The 20,752-nt window shown below is 34.6% G+C and overlaps 1 protein-coding gene across 1 annotated transcript in view; it reads left to right on the top strand.

Annotated features, from left to right (window-relative positions):
• The window catches only part of LOC148302706 (transient receptor potential cation channel trpm-like), a 248,030-nt gene that overhangs the window by 209,928 nt on the left and 17,350 nt on the right, over positions 1-20,752 (top strand). Inside the window, exons 16-20 of the mRNA XM_088271175.1 lie at positions 12,049-12,225; positions 12,747-12,904; positions 14,290-14,480; positions 14,861-15,006; positions 18,536-18,757. Coding sequence (XP_088127301.1) covers positions 12,049-12,225; positions 12,747-12,904; positions 14,290-14,480; positions 14,861-15,006; positions 18,536-18,757 — 894 coding nt within the window. The remainder of the gene's footprint in view (positions 1-12,048; positions 12,226-12,746; positions 12,905-14,289; positions 14,481-14,860; positions 15,007-18,535; positions 18,758-20,752) is intronic.

The raw sequence follows: 20,752 nt of genomic DNA, 5'->3' as shown, positions 1-20,752 counted from the left end.
AATGATATGAGTGAATTAAATTTTTTGGAGTTTAAAAGAGTTCAAGCTGAGACAAAAAAAATGTTAAAACAGAAAAAACGAATAGGATGGAAATCTTTCTGTTGCGCTCTCTCACCTCAAACCCCATTGACTGATGTTTGGACAGCCATACGAAAATTTAGGTCCCCATCTTCTTCGTCACTCAAAAAAATTTCCGATGATTCAGCTTGGATCTACGATTTCGTTGACAAATTGGCACCTTCTCATGTTCCAACAATCCAAGAACTCCCATCCCACTCTTCAGTCATTCTCAATCAAGAATCTTGGTTTGACTCACCTTTCCAGATCGAGGAGTTATTACTTCCCCTAGAATATGTTAAAATCTCATCCCCCGGCTTAGACATGATCCCATACTCATTGATTCAAAAATTTCCACAACAAATTTTACTTAAATATATTAATATACTTAATAAAATATTTGAAACTGGAATAATTCCAGCTGATTGGAAAATTCAGCGGATAATCCCTATTCTAAAACCTGATAAAGACCCAATGAAGGGAGATTCATACCGCCCCATAGCGTTATCTTCGTGTATGCTAAAGCTTTTTGAACATATGATAAAAAATAGAGTAGACTGGTTTGTAGAGAGCAATTCCTTACTGTCTGCTTCACAATTTGGTTTCCGTAAAAACAAATCAACCACCGATAATCTCTCTATTTTCTCAACAGATATTCGAGTAGCGTTTTCTCAAAATGAATGCACCGCTGCAGCTTTTATCGATATTTGTGGAGCTTATGATAATGTGGACCTTAATGTCCTCAAAGTTAAACTATGCTCGTTAAAGTTTCCTTTTAAGATTGTTCAGGTGATTCTAAATATATTAAAAGAAAGAACTATTATTGTAAATGGGATGTATAAAAAAATAGAAAGAAAAATCTGGAAGGGCCTCCCTCAAGGATCTGTACTTAGTCCTTTACTATATAATATCTATACTTTCGATCTGGAATCAACAGTCTCGGGAAAATGCAAAATCTTGCAGTATGCGGATGACATTGTAATATATATTTCACATAAAGATATGAAAACTGCTATTAATAAACTTGAATCAGCCTTGACTTCTCTCAATACTTGGTTCACTTCTAATTGCCTTCAACTATCTCCTTCAAAAAGCCAAATAGTATTGTTCTCGAAAAAACATAAAATCCCATTTAACTCTATAAAATTTGACAATATCTCTATTCCTATAAGTAATCAGGCTAAATTTTTAGGAATTATTTTTGACAGGAAATTGTCATGGGCCCCTCACATAAATTCTGTAATCACAAAATGTGAAAGAAAAATTAACCCTCTCCGAGCTCTAGCAGGAGTTTGGTGGGGCTCTCATCCTCTTACTCTAAAACTATTTTACAACGCTTTTGTTAGAAGCCAATTAGACTATGGCAGTATCATAATTGACCCCCTCCCAATATACTTATTGAATAAACTGTCTGTTATTCAATACAAATGCTTAAGAATCATCCTGGGTGCGATGAAGTCTTCCCCCACAAATGCCCTCCAATTAGAAGCTATGGATCCTCCTCTAGACATTAGAAGACAATATCTATCTGACAGATACATGATAAAATGTTTAGCTTTTGAAAATCACCCATCTCTTTTGGCATCTAAGAAATTACTAAACTCTGTAACATCTAACCGTGTGTTACATAATAGACCTTATCCAGCACTCGCAAAAAGTTTTGAAAAACTGTCAAAATTTATCCCACAAATATTCCGATCTCCCACCCCCTCCCTTTATAACTTCCCTTACTCTCATCATATTTTTTCCCCAAATATTATAACCCACATTGGAGTAGGGACTAAATCCCCTAGTCCGATTTCCCTTTTCAACTCCATAATTGAATCAAAATGGAAAGACTGGTCTTTATTCTTCACAGACGGATCCAAATTGGAAATATCTGGCTATTCAGGGGCTTCTTTTTACAGTCACGATGATGGTTACTGTGCCCAATTCCAACTTCCTCAACCTTCGTCAGTTTTTACTGCGGAATGCTTGGCTTTAAGAGAAACTCTTTCCTACATTATGACCAAAAAGTTTGAAAGGTGCCTCATTTTATCCGACTCTCTAAGCTCTCTTCAAAAAATTAGCAGCAATCCCTTCAAACAAGCCCAATCCCATTTAATATTCCAAATCCGTGAGAAATTATATTTACTCAAAGAAAAAAACGTTCAGGTTTCTCTCGCCTGGATTCCAAGCCACCATGGCATTCCGGGAAATGAAAAAGCCGACTCTCTAGCTAAGGAAGCCGTTTTAAATGGAAGTACGAATTTCTCTAACTACCCATCTGATGACCTTTTGACAATTCCATATATTGATATGTCTTCCAGCTGGTCCCTCAAATGGAACTCCTCCAAAATTTCAAAGGGTAAACATTACTCTCTCATTCAGCCTACTGTCCCGTCCCGTCTTTGGTTTAGGAAAATTTCGATGAACAAGAAAGATACATCCACCATTTGTCGAATGAGGATGGGTCATTGCTGTACGAGAGAGCACCTTGCGAGGATTGGTGTCTTTGACTCCCCCATTTGCGAGTGTCGTTGCGAAGAGGAAAACCTTAACCATATATTCTTTGTTTGCCCAATAAATGACCAAATGCCAAATTTCTTTAAATCTCTGGCCCCGCTTATTCCCCTCCCTACAGATATCCATCTCATCCTGGCGAGCAGGAACCCAAATTTGTACAGACTGTTGATTGTTTTTCTAAAATTAAATAAAATAAATTTATAGTTTATCTTTATAATTTTTATCATATCATATTTTATAATTAAGAATTCAAGTAACTTGACATTGGCAAATGCATTGTTTTACATGTGCAACGCCATTCCATATTAAAAAAAAAAAAAAAGTGGCTTGAATGGCCCTCCTGAACATTTTACGTTTTGTTAGTTGGTCACTTTCTCCTGTACGACTACGATATATACTTCTCGAAACTAGGCGTGTTTTTATTAACAAACTCAAAAAATTATCTCAAACAAGTGTTTTTAAAGTTAAACTATCATGTTATACCACAAAATTTATGCCAAATCGATCAGTAATTCAGAAAACAAGTATTGTATTCTAGCTTTATGCCCATCTTCTACAAACCACGATCAAGTGATGTTGCTTGGACCATTCAGAAACATACTAGCGTAAGAAATAAATGGCTTCCAACATGGACTTACAACCAAAAAACTACCAACAACTTCTACTACATCATTCATTAATGCCACTTTATTCTTCGTTATTAGGAATACCCGCAATTAATGTCGTTTTTAATATGAAAAATCAAATATTCTTACCATCTTTATTTTACAAGTTTAATTATTATATATATTTTCCTTTTTTTCTGTGAACTTTTTCCATCTTACTGGTAACCTTTTAAAGCATTTGTTAATAAAAGTCTGGGGCTTGCACTCGAATTATTTAGTTACATATTTTCACATTATCATTGCTAATGTAATTTTTTTCTTCTTGGTAATATTAAATTGAAAAAAAATGTGTCAGTCTGAAGGAGCAAGGTCCAGAGAGTATGATTACATTCGAGACTATTAATTTTTATTTCAGTTATTTTTTCAATCTAATATTTATTCAATATTACCCTTGACTGGTGCCTGAAGCAGAGGGCTGATCACCTTTCCTTCACGTGTTAACGATCAAGATAATACTTCATTTATATGATGCAGTGCCTTATGCACCATTGGGGTGTGGATAAGGGTTAAGAGAGAAGAATTTTTATTTTGCTGTATGCGGGCGAGCCTTATTGTGTGGCAAATATGCTTTTTTTGATTCGCTAAAAACATTTTTTTTCTTTTTATATCGACCGATATAATCGGTCAAATTGATCACAACAAAGTTGAACATCAATTGCTGGTTCAAGTTTGAGGACTTCGTAATGATTACTTTAAATAAATACTCAATACTTAAAATAAAGACAAAACACGACTAACTACTAGCGCGGCCAAAGCGTAACTGACAGTCAAAAATGGAATACTAGAAAAAACGACATTAATTCCGGGTACCCCTTATATATTAATAATTAAACCTTGATATAATTATTAAATTTTTATAATATAAATAAATGTCTCGTCACGAGTCCTGCTTAGTGAGGTGTTTGTATTTGTAATAAGTCATAAATAAATATGTAAATAAATTAAACATGAAAGAATTGCATACATATTATTTCTGAACTAAATGCTTTCGAATGCATTTTGTGTTCATGTGAATTAACGAAACATATTTTAAACGCATGTTAAATGTTGCATATATAAATCAATAAAAATAATGAAGTAAAATGAAAAATATTACAAGTTTAGTTTCTTCTTAAAATCTATAAAATCTATTATACTTCTTAAAATCTATTGTGACAAGTTTCGATGCATTCCGCATTATTTTCAACACCATACATGTCACAATAGATTTTAAGGAAAGGTGGTATTCACCAAGTAAAACTTAAATTAAAAATGAATGGATATTACCACAGTGACTGCGGAACATATTAATGATAAGATATATAATTAATTAATGATTGATTAATGATTAAAAGATTAATGATTGATTTTATGATTAATTTTAAAATTCAATTCATCTAAAAAACTTTTTAAAATTTTTTTGAATGATAGCTTTTAGCCTTTCCGGGTGTACAATAATTGATGTCTGACTTTTTCTGGGGAGTGAGTTCTTTTTACACGAAAAAAAAATTGCACGAAATTCTATGTATTATGAAGATAGAAATTATATAAAAATACAAAATAAAATAAAACTCATCATCTCTAGGTTTTGTTTTATGACAAAATTACATACAAATATCCACAGATGTCATTGTTTTACAAGTTACATCATACTAACTGACAGACAAATTATAACGTTCGTTAATGTCGATACTCCTTTGGGAAAAATATGCACCGACATTCATTCACTCCCGGAAAGGTTAAGTGCGCTTTGTTGTTTGTTTTCGCAAACTATGATTGGCAGAGTAAATTGATCATGTCCTTAGGTCGGTACGAGGAGAAAATCAATATCTGCTCGCTCCAAAACATCTTCAGACCAGATGAGCACCAAGGTACTCCAGAAACTTGTGATCGTCCCCGAGCAACATTTTGGGTCGCGGAGACAGCCGATATGGTCGCAGGGCTCCAAGAGTTGGCTCTGCGACCTTTCTTTCTGCCACCGCGACCCCAAATGGGTCATGTCTCGTTGTATGTCTCGCTTGACAAGACTTGACTGCTGTATTGTAATGTCGACTGTTTATACAAATGATACATACACACCACGGCATTGTCAATTGGTTTATACAATCACTTTATACATTGTGTAACATTCTGACCATTATTGAACACCAATTTTGTTTTGAATTACCTTACATCTAAGTGACTCTGAAATGTTGCTACGGCTTTTGCAACACCGCTTATCATGTTCCTATTTAACCTCCAATTTTATCAGTTTTTAAACTTCCTCTCAAGTGAGTGGTTTAACTCTTTTTACTCAAAATATCTGTCATTTCTGGTACCTACCGTAGAACGGGGCTACTTCAACTTTGATGCGTTACTTGAGCCCAGTACAAAAAAGAGATTTAAATCTGTATTTGGTCTACAACAATGAACGTATCGTGATAATAAGTGTCACCTGTCAGGGAAACAATGAATCATGTCGATACGTTCATTATTGTAGACCAAATACAGATCTAAATAATAAATTGTACTGGGCTTAAGTAACACAACAAAGTTCAACTAGCCCCGTTCTACGGTTATTTTTTAGTTAAAAATTCCAGGCAAAAACACTCGCTATGTCGCCTGGATTCTTGAGAATAGTATACTGTAACAACTGTTTTCTTATCTTAGTTCTGACAGATGGAGCTAACATTTGTTGAGGACTTTGTGAAGTAAATATCTTCCAAAACATTTTCAGTGTTTCCAAATATTTATTTACAAATCTGGGTTTCTCTCCTAAATAGTTATGTTACATTTTTGATGTGTCATCAGCGTACGATAGATCGTAGGCCCTGTCCTGTTATAGCCGGATTTCCCCATTCCAACATAGATGGCGGTTGTGAACTCACATTTGCTGAATCACAAGTTTGATCAATATATTTAGGATTTCCAAAAATTGAGTAGTGTGGTTGTGTCAATCAAGGGTAGAATTGGTGAAAGTTACACACTGCATAAAGTGATTACTTAACCAAACCTATGACGGTCATTACCCTTGTAATTGCCCAGACTTCAATATTCTGCTTCATCTACGTTGAGATGTGAAAAATGTAAATATCTTTCACTTCCTGACCACATTACCATTCAATGCCACAGTGTGTATGTATCCCTACACCAATTTGTTAATATTTTTGCAACAATAGGCTAGATTCCTCATTATTTTACCATGAACAAAAATTAATATTTAGGATTGTTAAGAGAGGGTGCTAAAAATAAACACTCCTTTAATTGTAATTAAATTGTCTGTGAGATATATGGTTTGAGCGATTCAAATGCATAATCTCTAATTGCATTTTCACACAGTCAAATGTCTTTACTAATACATATGGCATAAAATACATTTTATCTCTATCCTTTGGTATTGTCTATAGCAGGGCTTTTTTTTAAACAAAAACATCCCAAAACTCACTTCATGTCTAGCTACTTACCAAAAAAAAATATATTCAAATATCCTTTAAATATTCATTACACTACCATACTTGATCATTTTGACGAATTATATAAATACAAATTGTAATTACGTAAACACAAATATTGTTTTGTCTAATTGATTTTCAAATTTTAAAAAAAATCCATGAAAAACGGTGCCGGAACACCGTTCCACCGTACATGGAAAAAAAAGCTCTGTTCTATAGTATTTCCGACCATCCATACATTTTGCAGTAATCCATTCATTATCAGTTTTTATCAGCCCATTAAATTGGTGGAAATCAATCATATTGTCTCTGTAATTGATTACAATTAATCATAGCAATTCAAGGTGATTCCACCTTTCTGTAAAATCGCCAGGTTGGCAATAGTCACTATATCCATGATTGCCAGGTTGCAATTGTGAAAATACTGCGTGGTCGGCCATATGCAATTGTGAAGTCTTTCACGTGTGTACCAGGCGTAATGCACCGAACTGTGTGGAAATATAACACTTTCTTTGCATCTTTCTTTGCTTGCGCCAAAATTATCAGCCAAAGTTATCAAATCATGAATTATTATTATGGACTACTTTGTCTGCCTCTGTAGTGTAATGGTAAGCATGTTTGGCTACCATGCTGGAGGCCCTAGTTCGAATTTCAAGGGAGACAAAATAAATATGGAGCGGTAAGGGTTAAAACTGACACAATTTAGTGTAAGCGGTGCTTATTTAATACCTTAATTAAAACAAAATACAAATTTTAAAAAATATAAATTAAATATTTTTAGACGTCAAAAAAAAATTATTTTATAAAGTAGGGAATCAGCCTATTGTTTTAATGACAGAATCAGAAAACATTTGTAACTTTTTTCTGTATTTATTTATTTTCTTCACATACCACACTATTTAAAATATTTTAAACAAAATTTCTAACTCTCACATCTAAAGCAAATTGTATTTTTTTAAATTCTGAAATTTCCGTTCAAAAGATGCTATATATATGTTTATTTCTTAAAATAAATTATATATTTTTATACATATATGATTCGTAGTGTAATTTTCCAGTATTGGCCAATTCAACGTTCAAATATGATGAGATGGTTCACCACACTTGGGTGTATCCATATCTTTGTTCACAAATACTGAATTTGCTGAACTCGGGATACTTATATCAAGATTTTATTGATATCTCAACATAGATAAAGAAGATTCAACTAAGATGGGAAAAAATCTTGAATTCTTGGCAAAGGCACATTTGAGCATTTAGACATGTGATATCTTTATATTTGTTATTCACAAATACTGGATTTTCAATTCAATTTATTCAATAAAAAAATATATATATATATATATATAACAAACAATATTCAACATTTTGAGTGTGTCCAAATACTTGTTCATGAAATCTGGATTATCTCCAATTACAGGAGTTATTTTCATATTATTTTTTGACATCTCATCAAAGATGAAGAAGAATATGGAAGTCCGGGCATTTACGGGGCCTACGACCGTCATAGGCTGGTTCAAGTGATCACTTCACACACGTGTAACATTCACCAATTCTACCCATTATTGACAACCACAAATTCTTGGAAGTTCTATATATATGAACCAATTTAGAAACCTTGTTCATGAATCACTAGAACTTCACTAGAGACATCTATTGGTGAGATGTAAATGTGGTTGTCAATAATGGGTAGAATTGGTGAATGTTACACGTGTGTGAAGTGATCACTTGAACCAGCCTATGACGGTCGTAGGCCCCGTAAATGCCCGGACTTCCATATTCTTCTTCATCTTTGATGAGATGTCAAAAAAAAAAAAATAACAATATTCAAGGCGGATATATTAAAAGTAAGCAATAAAACTTAAAGGTGTAGAAGAATCCCGCTTCGGAAAACTCCTTCGGACACATGGAACAGATCAATATCCAATATGATATTGTTCAACATAGCGGTAGCTCTTCCTACAGGCATAACCATCGGCAGGTTGGTCCTGTGTATAGGAATGTGAAACTATCTATGCCGACGCTGTCTTAGGTATGGATTAGGTGGATTCACACAACTTGGGAGCTACTTGTCAATTGGCACAGAATTCAAAGTATTTCCCATTTCAATACATTGTTGTCGGGTGGTTTTTTCATCAACCCCGACCCTAATTAGTACACTTATTAGGGTCATATACTAATCACAAGTAACCGCAAACCCAATTCCTACCTGTACAACGTTTTTTTAGCATCTCTTGCGCTCTACCAAAAGTAAGCAAATAGAATGCTTATAAGCATCTCCCGCTCTCTACCAACAATATATAAAAGACGCTTTTAACCTTTTAAACGCGTTAACTTTGTTCCTGAGAGACGCCCGTGCGCGGCGGTATTTCGCCGTTTTTTAAATGATTACTTTTATCATGTATTTAGTTAAGAAATAATTTATTTTCCTAAACAAAAATGTTCATGGGATTCATTGTGCCTTTTTGGTACTCTATAATACACTTGTGTCACATTATTCTTGAAATATATCGTAATATAAACAAATAAGATTGTAACATAAATAAATCAAAGCACGCATCGTGTGTCACTCTTACCCACTGGCGATGCGTAGCGTCGAGAGTGAGACAGATATAGGGCATGATTATGGCGCGGACTAATTACCGACCGCAAGAAAAATCAGGGATCTGTTCTTTTAATATATCCTTGTGATGTTACAAATTATTAGTCAGATATTTCAACAGATGTCATAAGGCCAAGGATTGACGTATTATTTTATCCAAAGTTCCACACCATGAAAAAATCCCTTCAAGTTGAACTGAGGTTCGAAACTTGGAGCAAAGTTAAAACACATATGGTTATGTCAGCCGCGTATGGGGCATGTTCTATGAAAACACATACGGTTATGCGAGCCGCGTGGATCCGGTTAAGTGTTTCCCGCAAACAATGTGTAATCAAAATTTCTTCATCTATGTTGATGTGTCGAACAAAAATTACAAGCACATAACATTTAATACTGCTTCACTTAAATTTTTATAAAGGTATAATTTATAGTTGAAGCAATAACTTTGATATTTTCCATTTTATAATTAAAATATAACTGTCTTTTAAATTCACTATAAATATTATATTTCAACTTGATTATAATGTCTATCGGTTTCGAAGCTAATCGCTTCTTTTTCAAGACTAACTAATACTCTTGAAAAAGAAGCAGTTAGCTTCGAAACCGGTAGACATTATAATTATAAGTTATTGTAAAATATTTTTGGTGATTTTAAAACAAAATTATATTTTAATTATTTTGTAATGGTCTTTATTTGGTCAGCATGTTTGACATTTCTCAATTTTGACTCTTTGAACGGACATTGCTGATTATTTTTTCTTTCTTCTTGTATCTTATCCTTAATATTACTTATAAATGTTAATAATTTATTAATTACACTATTTTTTAATACTTCTTAACCTCGGGAATGCAGTGTTTCTCTTATATTCTTCAATGTTCTGTGAATGTTCTCTGGGATCAACTACGTATTTACTACTTTCATTTCACTCCACATACATCTATATTTCTTTTAAATGTTTTCTAACAAATTTGATTGTGCACTTACATCTTTTATCTTTCAATTACTCGACTGCAACTCAATTTAATTTTATATCCAAACACATGTGTATATTATCGCAAATACTGCAAGAACGCATGACCGATTTCCGCTGGCCAATTGTAGCAATGACATATTTAAAAAATGCAAATCTTCTGTATTTTATGTGAGAATTCACGTCCGCCTTAAGCATATTTTGCAACCACGCTGGAAGTCCTGGGTTCGATTCCCAGAGGAGTGATTATTCTGTCTAATATCTATGTTTTAATCACCCTGAACTGATATCTAAAGCGCAGGATTGATCACCCTGTCTTCTTGTATTTAATTAATGATCAATAAAACACTGCGGCAATTTAATGCAGTACCCTATTCACCGTTGGGTATGGATAAGGCTCAAAGTTAGCTTGTGTGTTCTCGCAATATTTGCAAATAAGTTTGTCTTTTGAATACTGAAAGCATTAACTTTGTGGATCATATTGATATATTATTTTGAGAAATAAAAAGACTTTGTTTTTTGATCCACTCACTTTACTAACCAACTAGTTTCGGCAACAACCTGTTGCCCTCAATTTAAGTACTAAACACTCAACTCAAATCATAAATTAAACCCTGAAGAGGGTAACAGGTTGTTGCCCAAACTAGTTGGTTAATAAAAATGTGAGTGGATCAAAAAACAAAGTCTTTTTATTTCTCAAAATAATATAATAAGTGTATCACTCTAAATTTATGTTTCTGATCGATGTCTGACACAAATTGCACACAAATTTCGCATGTCAAAAATTAATATATATAAGTATATATTGTATTTAACCATTTGCTGAGATTTTTTTCTCATATGTATGTTAAAATTGCTGAAGACTTTTTTGCAAAAATGGTCCATTTCAAAGAAGTAAACATTGTAAGGGAGAAAAAAGACATTTTCTCAAAATGTGTTTCCATTTTTAACTAAATTTTTTTGTGAATATTATTGACAAATCGCAACTTTAAAACGCACCAGAGTCAATATATCGGCTCTCAGCAGTCTAATGATTAATATTCAATGTATGTCACAAATACAATAATACTTAATCATATAATATTTTAGCAAGAGAAAAGTTCAGAATATAAACTATTACAAAGACTGAATTTTAGAAATTGATATTAAAATTAATTTGCTTATGATTTATCTTGTCCGCCTCCGTAGTGTAATGGTCAGCACGCTCGGCTACCGTTCTGGAGGTCCCGGGTTCGATTCCCAAGGGGGGTCATATTTATTCAATATTACCCTGGACTGGTACCTGAAGCGGAGGGCTGATCACCTTTCCTTCATGTGTAAACGATCAAGATAACACTGCGTTTATATGACCCAGTGCCCTATGCACCATTGGGGTGCGGATAAGGGTTTTTTTATTTTTATTATTATTATGATTTATCAGAGTAAAAAATAGAAAATCTGCTTACCATAATTTTAATGTCTCATATATTGTTAACTATTTTAAATATAAAAATAATTCAAAACAAGATATATAGTAGAACCCCTTTTGCCTACTCTCGGGTTATCCGGTGCTTCAGTTGATGATTTTTATTATAGGCTTCAATTTTTATGTGTTTGTATCATTATATTTCCGTTGTTGTTCCGTCGATAGAGCAGTGTGCGACAGAGAAAACCAAGATGGCGATGTTACATCAGTTTTGGGAAGAATAAATTGAATTTGATGTATACCGTTGCTGAAATTTAGTTTATTTGATGTATAATTTTAATGTGATTAATGCTGTGCCCTATGCACTATTTGGTGCGGGTAAGATTTAGTAAGAAGAGACATTGTTTGTAATATGTTTTGACTGGTGTTTTAGGCTCTCATTGGCGGTGAGTATGACACCAGGGTTCAGGAGAATGGGAAAGTCGGACTGGACATCCAGCAGCCGCCAGCTCTAGACTACTACGAGGTGAAGCAGAATAGGCCGCTTCGGATGAAGAAGAAGCTGTATGAGTTCTACACGGCACCCATCACCAAGTTCTGGGCAGACTCTGTAAGAACAAATTTTATCTTTGATACCTAAAAACACAATTATTACTCTTTTTTATAAAAAAAACAAATAAATCTAGAATGCCCTTGCCAGACTGTGCAGGTATGCCCACAATTGCGGCTATGTTGTTGTCATTAATATGTCACCAACATACCTACTTTCCTTACACTTTTAAATTTGTACCAAGTCCGCCTCCATAGTGTAATGGTCAGCACGCTCGGCTGCCTTTCTGGAGGTCACGGGTTCGATTCCCAAGGAGGGGCTCAAATAAATATAAGTGATTTTTTCACTCTAATATTTATTCAATATTACCCTAGACTGGTACCTGAAGCGGAAGGCTCATCACCTTTCCTTCATGAGTTAACGATCAAGATAACACTGTGTTTATATGATACAGTGCCCTTTGCACTGTTGGGGTGCGGTTAAGGGGTTAGAAGTAGTTAACTAATGTAGCAAATATTGATGAATTGACTCTGTATGATTTGATTATAATATGTGTCCTTTATATTTTTGTTTTGTTTCAGTTGGCATATATGTTTTTTCTAATGGTTTTCACATACACTGTACTTGTGAGGATGGAGCATACTCCTTCGTGGCAAGAGCTGTACTCCATAGCCTACATCACCACTCTGGGCTGTGAGAAAATCAGAGAAATTGTCTGCTCGGAACCTGTTGCCATTAGGTTTGTCAACATTTAGCCTTAATTAAATTCGCACCGCCCCCAGAGAAAATAGAACACCACACCACTCTATCTTGGAAAACATTATTCGCCTCTCATACATTCACTATTTGGATTACGAAGAGTTTAAGACTTTTTTTTAAGATGGGAGTTGCATTTATTATTTACCTTGCTTATTATATACAAGGTCAATAGATCGATTAGTGAATTTTTGTTTCTTCTAGCTATAAAAAATGTTTTATTTTGATCTGTGTTGGGAACAGGAGGTATAATGTAGTGTGGGCCAATCCGGAACTTCTCAGTATTTGTTCATTGCTGGGAGAAAACCACATAAAACTCTTCAGGAGAAGTCGGACTGTTGACTGTCATCAGTAGACCTTCCATTCCACTAGAAGAGGGTTCGGCATTTTGTGTTCTAGCTTGGTTTATGGTACCGTAGAACAAGGCTACTTGAACTTTGACGTGTTACTTGAGCCCAATACACAAAAAAATATTTAGATCTGTATTTGGTCTACAATAATGAACGTAGGGACATGATTCATTGTTTCCCTGACAGGTGACACTTATTGTAACCAAATACAGATTTAAATATTTTTTGTACTGGGCTCAAGTAACACATCAAAGTTCAAGTAGCCCCATTCTAGGGTACCAATGTCTTTTACTATTTTTATCATGTATGATACCACCTCTCATGAGAGTTCCTTATGAACTATCACGGATCCGATGTAGGATAGGTACTCACCCAGACTCCTGCAACGTGCTTCCAGCTGTTGTCTTTGAAAAGAAGAGTTCCTTCAGGTGGTATGGGGACATGTGGAATGAATGGATAATTAGAGAATGACAATTTGTGACAAAAATATATTTGGCAAATGTGAATGGGAAAACAGAACAAGGATGGCCAAAAAAGACTTTGTATGACCAGATCAATCAGAACCTAAAATGTGGTGGTGTCGAAAGTCTATGTAATCAGAGAACATGTATGGATGCGAAGGAAGCTAGGAGTATATGTCAGGATAGATAAGTGCGGCGTTACACCCTCTCTGCCTACCTTTACAGAGAAACGGTGTAATAGTAGTATTTAAAACACGCTGACCATTACACCGCCTCCGTAGTGTAATGGTCAGCGTGTTTAACTACCGTACTGGAGGTCCCGGGTTCGATTTCCAGAGGGGTGAATATTAATATTAGTGATTTTACACTGTAATATTTATTTATTACTACCCTGGACTGGCTCCTGAAGCGCAAGAGTGATCACCTTGCCTTCATGTAAGTAATGATCAAGATAACACTGCGTCAATTCGATGCAGTGCCCTATGCACCACTGGGTGCGGATAAGGGTTATAAGTAAAAGTAAGTAGTATTAATGTTATCCATATATCCCCTTACAGTCACAAATTCTCCGTATGGGCGTGGAATATGTGGAACCCTTGTGACGCAGCGACAATCATACTATTTCTGGTCGGACTATCATTGAGGTTGCGTCCGTCTACTCAGGATATTGGAAGAGTGATATACTGTGTGGACTCCATCTACTGGTACCTGCGGATACTTAATATCCTCGGCGTCAACAAGTACTTAGGTGAACCATTATATTTTAATTTATTTATATTTCACCATAGACGTATTAACAGATTACAAGAATGTGCCGCCCTCAATGAGTCTTGAGGGCACATTTTACAATACTTATTTGTAAAATTATCTTCTTCTTCTATGATTGAGCAAAATCCCGAATAATAGATATCAAATTGTTGGGTAATATATCCAAAATTAAACAAGGTTTATTAGATTGAATTCTACATTTATTTATGTATTACATTTACATAAATAAATGAAGAGTTCAATCCAATAAACCTTGTTTAATTTTGGATATATTACCCAACAATTTAATATGGAATTCTACCAACTCTCTGCAGTTACAATAAATAGAATATCAGATAACGGATTGGTTTGTTTCCCCAGGTCCACTGGTCACCATGATGGGCAAGATGGTGAAGAATATGATATACTTTGTCGTTCTATTGCTTGTGGTGCTGATGTCCTTTGGCGTTTGTCGACAAGCCATTTTATATCCGCACAACGATGCCAGCTGGAGACTCATCCGGGAGGTTAGTTCAACCATGCAAATACTAAATTTGAAATAAATCAACCCTAAGATTTAATGAACCAATTCATGCTTTTGAATAAGCATTGTTGGCGGATGGCGCATGTTGCTCACTCCTTTCGAGAACGTCATAAATCAAAAATCGTCAATTTTCGGTTGTGCATGTTTTCGGAATGCCCAGAAAATGTACTATATCCCAACAAAAGCGGCATATTTTTAACTTAATATTTACCCGCTACAGGGCAGAAAGTGTTGTTTTTGCATTTGAAGAAAAGGTTTGTTTTATTATTTTTTTAAAAAATACTTAATATTTTTCAAATGGAGAAAAAACCTTCAGGTTTTACCTAAAAAGATCTGTTTCACGGTAAAAAGTTCAATAAGTGGCTCAGTATTTATTTTTAATACATTGTATTATATTTTTAAACTTATTTATTTTTTTACAAAAATGTTAATAATATTAGTATATAACCACTAACCGAGATTTTTATGTCTACCGGTTTCGAGACGTACCCGTCTCTTCGTCAGGACAATCACTATTCAGGTTTTACCTAAAAAGATCTGTTGCACAGAAAAAAACTTCAATTAGTGGCTTGATATTTTTTTTTAATACATGTAATTATATTTTTAAACTTTTTTTATCTTTAAAGTCTTTTGATTTATGAAGTTCTTGTAAGGAGTGAGCGATGTGTGGTATCACGCCAAACCAAACACTACTGGCGTGTTTCCACTTGTTTAAATTGCATAAGATAAACAACCCAACTGAGCTTACCAGTGATGCTTTTTATTGGAATTTATTATACAACTCTTTGATAAATTACCATATATTACATTGTTAAAGTTAGACTTTTTTATATTCTGAGTTTGTTATGTTATGGTGGGGACTGACCGGAGCCATTTTGTCGTAACGTAACACGTTACGATGTGAGCATTCTTATAGTCAGTACAGCATAAGTGCTCCATCTATAGTAGGAGCGACGCCGCAAGCGACGTTACGACGAAATGCTCCGGTCATCCCCCTTTTAGGTCTTCCTGACGTCGACTATCACTTGAGAACACAGTCAAACCACCTTTAACGTTGAGATAGGTAACGCGTTATCAGAGGGAATTTTAGAAGTGGATAATTTTTTTAAATAGTATTTTTACATTTTAACTAGAGGAAAATACTGAAATGAGTCATTTAAAATAAAAATACAACTTTAAAATGTTAACGCCCTACAACAGGGGTTCCCAAAGTGTACGCCGCGGCGCCCTGGTGGGCTGTAGAAAGTAAAGATGGGTGCCGTGAGTCGATCCTCTATCATTGTCTGAAACCACAAATATTCTCGGGTACCTATAAAGCAACAATTTATATTTTGAGAGCTAGCATCTTTCTATCCAACTACTATTATTGTAGGTACCTATTTCTTTAGACTGTAATATATATATGTACATATGTATATAGTCATATTATCTATTCTAAATAGTTTACTAAAGTAGGGCGCCGTGACAAAATACTAAGCTTGCTAAGTAATTGCGCCGCGGGCTGAAAAAGATTGGGATCCCCTGCCCTACAACGTTCCCATTGAGACACACGGTACCTGTCCCAACATTAAAGGGGGGTTTACTGTTATTGTCGCCTCGGCGGTCCTGATCCCTGTTTAATCTCGTTTATACATCCTCTTCAAAAATCAAATATGTAGATACAATGTTGAGTTGGTTTGTATCCTATTTTGTCCCTACATTAAAGTTTGATTTTTTTTAAATGTTATTTTCATATGTTGTTTTTTTTTCAGTCACTCACATTTTTATTGTACTCACTTTTATAATATTTCTCTATGTATGTGTTTTTAATTTTTTTATTAATATATTTTTCTTGTTTTTTTTTTCATCTTTTGTTTTATTTTTCATTATATTTTTATTTGTCATTTTGAATTTTTCCTTATTTTAACCCTCATCTTTATCTTTATTATAATCCAGAAAATTTGTATGTGTATCAAATAATTCACCCGTGCGTGTGTGCGTGTGTGCGAATGTGAGTGCATGTGGGTGTGTGGGTGTGTGTGTGAGTGTGTATGTCCTGTAATGCGTTAATCACTAAATTTTCATCCACAAAATGAACAATAGGAAATTCTAAATTAAGTACCTTCCAAGTTACCTTTTAAATATTTATTTTATAACTGGATAAGAATATACACAAAAAAAATACATAGTTATTTTTCAGCTGTGTAAACTCAACTAATCAAATTGTGAAAAATTCAAAACTTAGGACCCTCGACAGCTCAAATAATTCAGAAATAATTCATTAAACAATTCAAAACTCATAGTGAAAACAAATGGACACATTGTTTTCTATGTTCCTCCTTCCTTTTGTCTATGTTCCCACTAAAAAGAGATAATAAAAATTAAATAAATAAATAAAAATAAGAAACAGCTCCCCCTCTTTAATCTTTAATGTCCCAAGGACCCAACTCTAAAATTTAGAATCAGCTTCTCATACGGTGTTTGAAAATGATGTGGAATGCATCAAAATACGTGTCACAGTGGATTTTAAGAAATATCGGTATGTACTAGGTTAAACTTAAATTAAAAAAGTTTTACCTTTATTGGAAACCTTTTCTGTTTTATTTTCATTACCAAAAATATGTACTTAAAATCATCTATCTATCTTAACCAAGTATTGTGTGGGGTATCAGGTATTCTTCCAGCCTTATTTCATGCTCTACGGAGAAGTGTTTGCTGACCAAATGGAAGCGGAGTGCGGAGGCAACGGGCTTCCGGCCTGCAGCGCCGGGGGCTGGGTGCCTCCGCTGGTCATGTCCACCTACCTCCTGGTGGCCAACATCCTCCTCGTCAACCTTCTCATCGCCGTCTTCAACAACATCTTCAACGAGGTCAACAGCATCTCGCACCAGGTGTGGAAAGAAGACAATGAAATGTGCTTAACTTGCAGGTGGCACCTTAATTTCTTTTTTGCAGGTTATGAAGTCAACAACATCTCACAAAAACTGTCGTTACTAACCGAAATTTCTTATTTACAGGTAGTTTAATGAGTGGTAATTTACAATAACGATATCATTCTTTAATATTGATGTTTAAATGCAATGAATTTTTATATATATATTTTGAGTGAAGAAAACATTTCAAAATGTTTTTTCTTGAATATTATTTGCTGATATTTTATGGCACGTTTTAAATATTTTATGACACATTTTATACACTTTATAAAATAAATAAAACTCTTTTGTTTTTGATAAGCACCTTGTCATCTTCAGAGATGTACATATGCATCTCTGAAGATAACAAGATAGTTGTCAAAATCAGTTAAAAATATATTTTTTTATCTCATAAAATTTTACAATGTATTTGTTGCCTTTTTTGACAATACAGTCAATGTTTAGACAATGTATCACTATTGCAAAATATCACTTTGAAGACCAGTCCAGTTTTGTCTCAGAAACTTCGAAGGCAGAGGCAGACTGCAGCAGTATAATCCATTTTCTCATTTTGTTTTATTTTATGATTTTTTAAACACTGCCACATTTCAATCTACCCAGGTGTTCTATCAGCCTTACTTCATGTTGTACGGAGAGGTGTTTGCTGACGATATAGACCCGCCGTGCGACACAGACCCCGGGCTGGAGCCTTGCGAGACGGGTCGATGGATCACTCCCATAGCCATGTCCACGTACCTCTTGGTGGCCAATATCCTCCTCATCAACCTGCTGATTGCCGTCTTCAATAATATCTTCCAGGAAGTGAATGCCATCTCGCATCAGGTCAGCCGAGACGGGAGTCTAGTCTGGGCATGCGGTGGCTAGTGTTTCTCAAAACTTGTTACTAACGCAATTGCAACTGATATTAGCAACACACCACACGTTATTTTATTTCCGTTCAGGGGAAATTCAGAAAATTCAAGTGAAAGAGTTTTATGCATGTTAGCTCTTATTCTTTTGTCTCCTACGGATCGATCTGCAGCAACAAATGACACCCTCTTCGCCACACTAGTCTATTATGTGAAACCCTCATCAGCTCCACATAGGTTGAACAGCCCATGTCCTCGTATAAGTCGCAAAGATATTTGCTGCGTGGGCGTCCTGTGGCATTTGTTCCCTCGATCGTTCTCCCTATTACCAGGTGCAGGAAACCCTCCTGTCTCAACACGTAACCAATCCATTTGGTGCGTACCTTCGAGATAATTGTGAGAAGGTGCCTTCTTTCTTCGATTAATCGTGTTAGCTAAAAGGATGTATGTATAAGGCCATACATACTGTGGCTCCCAAAAAAAAACTAACTAACTAACCATCACACGGCTTTGCTGCAGGGGTAGGCAGACAGAATAGAATGCCCTACCAATCTGTCTTCGGAAACAAACTTTGCCATTCAGGCAATTTCACATACTTCCCACCGATTATTCCGACTCCTGACTTGACCACTTTCAAGTATTTCCATGGGTAATATTACCTTATCACCTCCTCTTTGCGGACCCAATGGCATAGAACGCTCTTTAATTAGCACTTTAAAACGTGTGAAATACTTCAATAAAAATAATCAGCCTTGTATTCTCCTTATCATTCATCGTAACCTTATATTCATTCGGCTCCGTAGTGTAGTTCTGCAGAATATGTTACACTCAAATTTGCTGAGAAAATCTTCCCTTCAACATGATACAGTGTTGCCACTCCACAAATCAGTATTATTTATTTAATTTCTACTAATTTTTAGTAGACTACAATCTCATTCTTATGATCTACAGATGTTTGGATCTAAAGTTTAGTTGAGTTGTTTGTGTATGTCTCTGATTGGCTTTTAAACGTTCACATCGATTGAGTAATCTGGTAGTGTTTAAATTTAGTTAGCTATAACTCAATTTGCATGACAACTAAAGTGATGTCAACATTTTGAGAAAAACTAGTGCATCTGTCAGATTAGGGAGTTTGCTGTGCTCTGTGACATAATCATGGCCTAACTATCTACTTACAGCTTGGTGGTGACTGACTTTCTGGTGGTGGGAAATTAATAATTGATTTATTTTACTGGCAGCATTTTTAACCCTAAATTACGGGACATTCGTAAGATTTAAGACGGACATATTTAATCTGTAGGGAGCATCGAGCAACACATGTAATGAATGTAGTGACAACTAGCAAGCATCCTCATTTTTTACCAATATGTTTGTAGTAAACGTTTTTGGTAAAATGTGAGTTTATCATCGTACATTTTATGACTGTCCCGTATTAAGGTGCATTGAAACAAGTCTCTTGGCCTTGGGTTAAATAAAAACATTGATTGATCAAAAATGTATTCAAAAAACCTTTCAATATTGCAGATAATTAAAAGTGATTTATTATACTTGCAACACAGACAGTAAATGTCATTTAAATATAGTATCTGTCAAAATTTTCACTCATTGTGTTTTTTTATAATTTTGAAAAAGAAAGTCTGAAATATTCTCTGAAAAATGAAACTTTATAATTCCCCCGGAATATTATTTAGTAGTACTAAATTACATTGCTAATTTGCCTTATGTATGACAGATACATAACCTCAAAATCTCTTCAAATTTTGTTGCCATATACAATGTATTATAAAATGAAAAATTAACCCTGCTGGTACAGGTTTTACATTCTTGCTCAACTTTGATATAACCTAATCTAACCTTACCTTAAAATTGCTTCACATTTGTTGTCATATAAATAAAATTATAAATTATTATTCAATTATTTCTGAAAGGTTTTATATTTTTTCTCAATCTTGATATATCATAACCTAAC

Source organism: Brachycentrus maculatus, unplaced genomic scaffold, assembly GCF_059751285.1.
Source record: "Brachycentrus maculatus isolate JH-2025_06_01 unplaced genomic scaffold, ASM5975128v1 h1tg000421l, whole genome shotgun sequence".
NCBI classification, from domain to species: Eukaryota; Metazoa; Arthropoda; class Insecta; order Trichoptera; family Brachycentridae; genus Brachycentrus; species Brachycentrus maculatus.
This window is presented reverse-complemented; position numbering and strand designations above follow the sequence as displayed.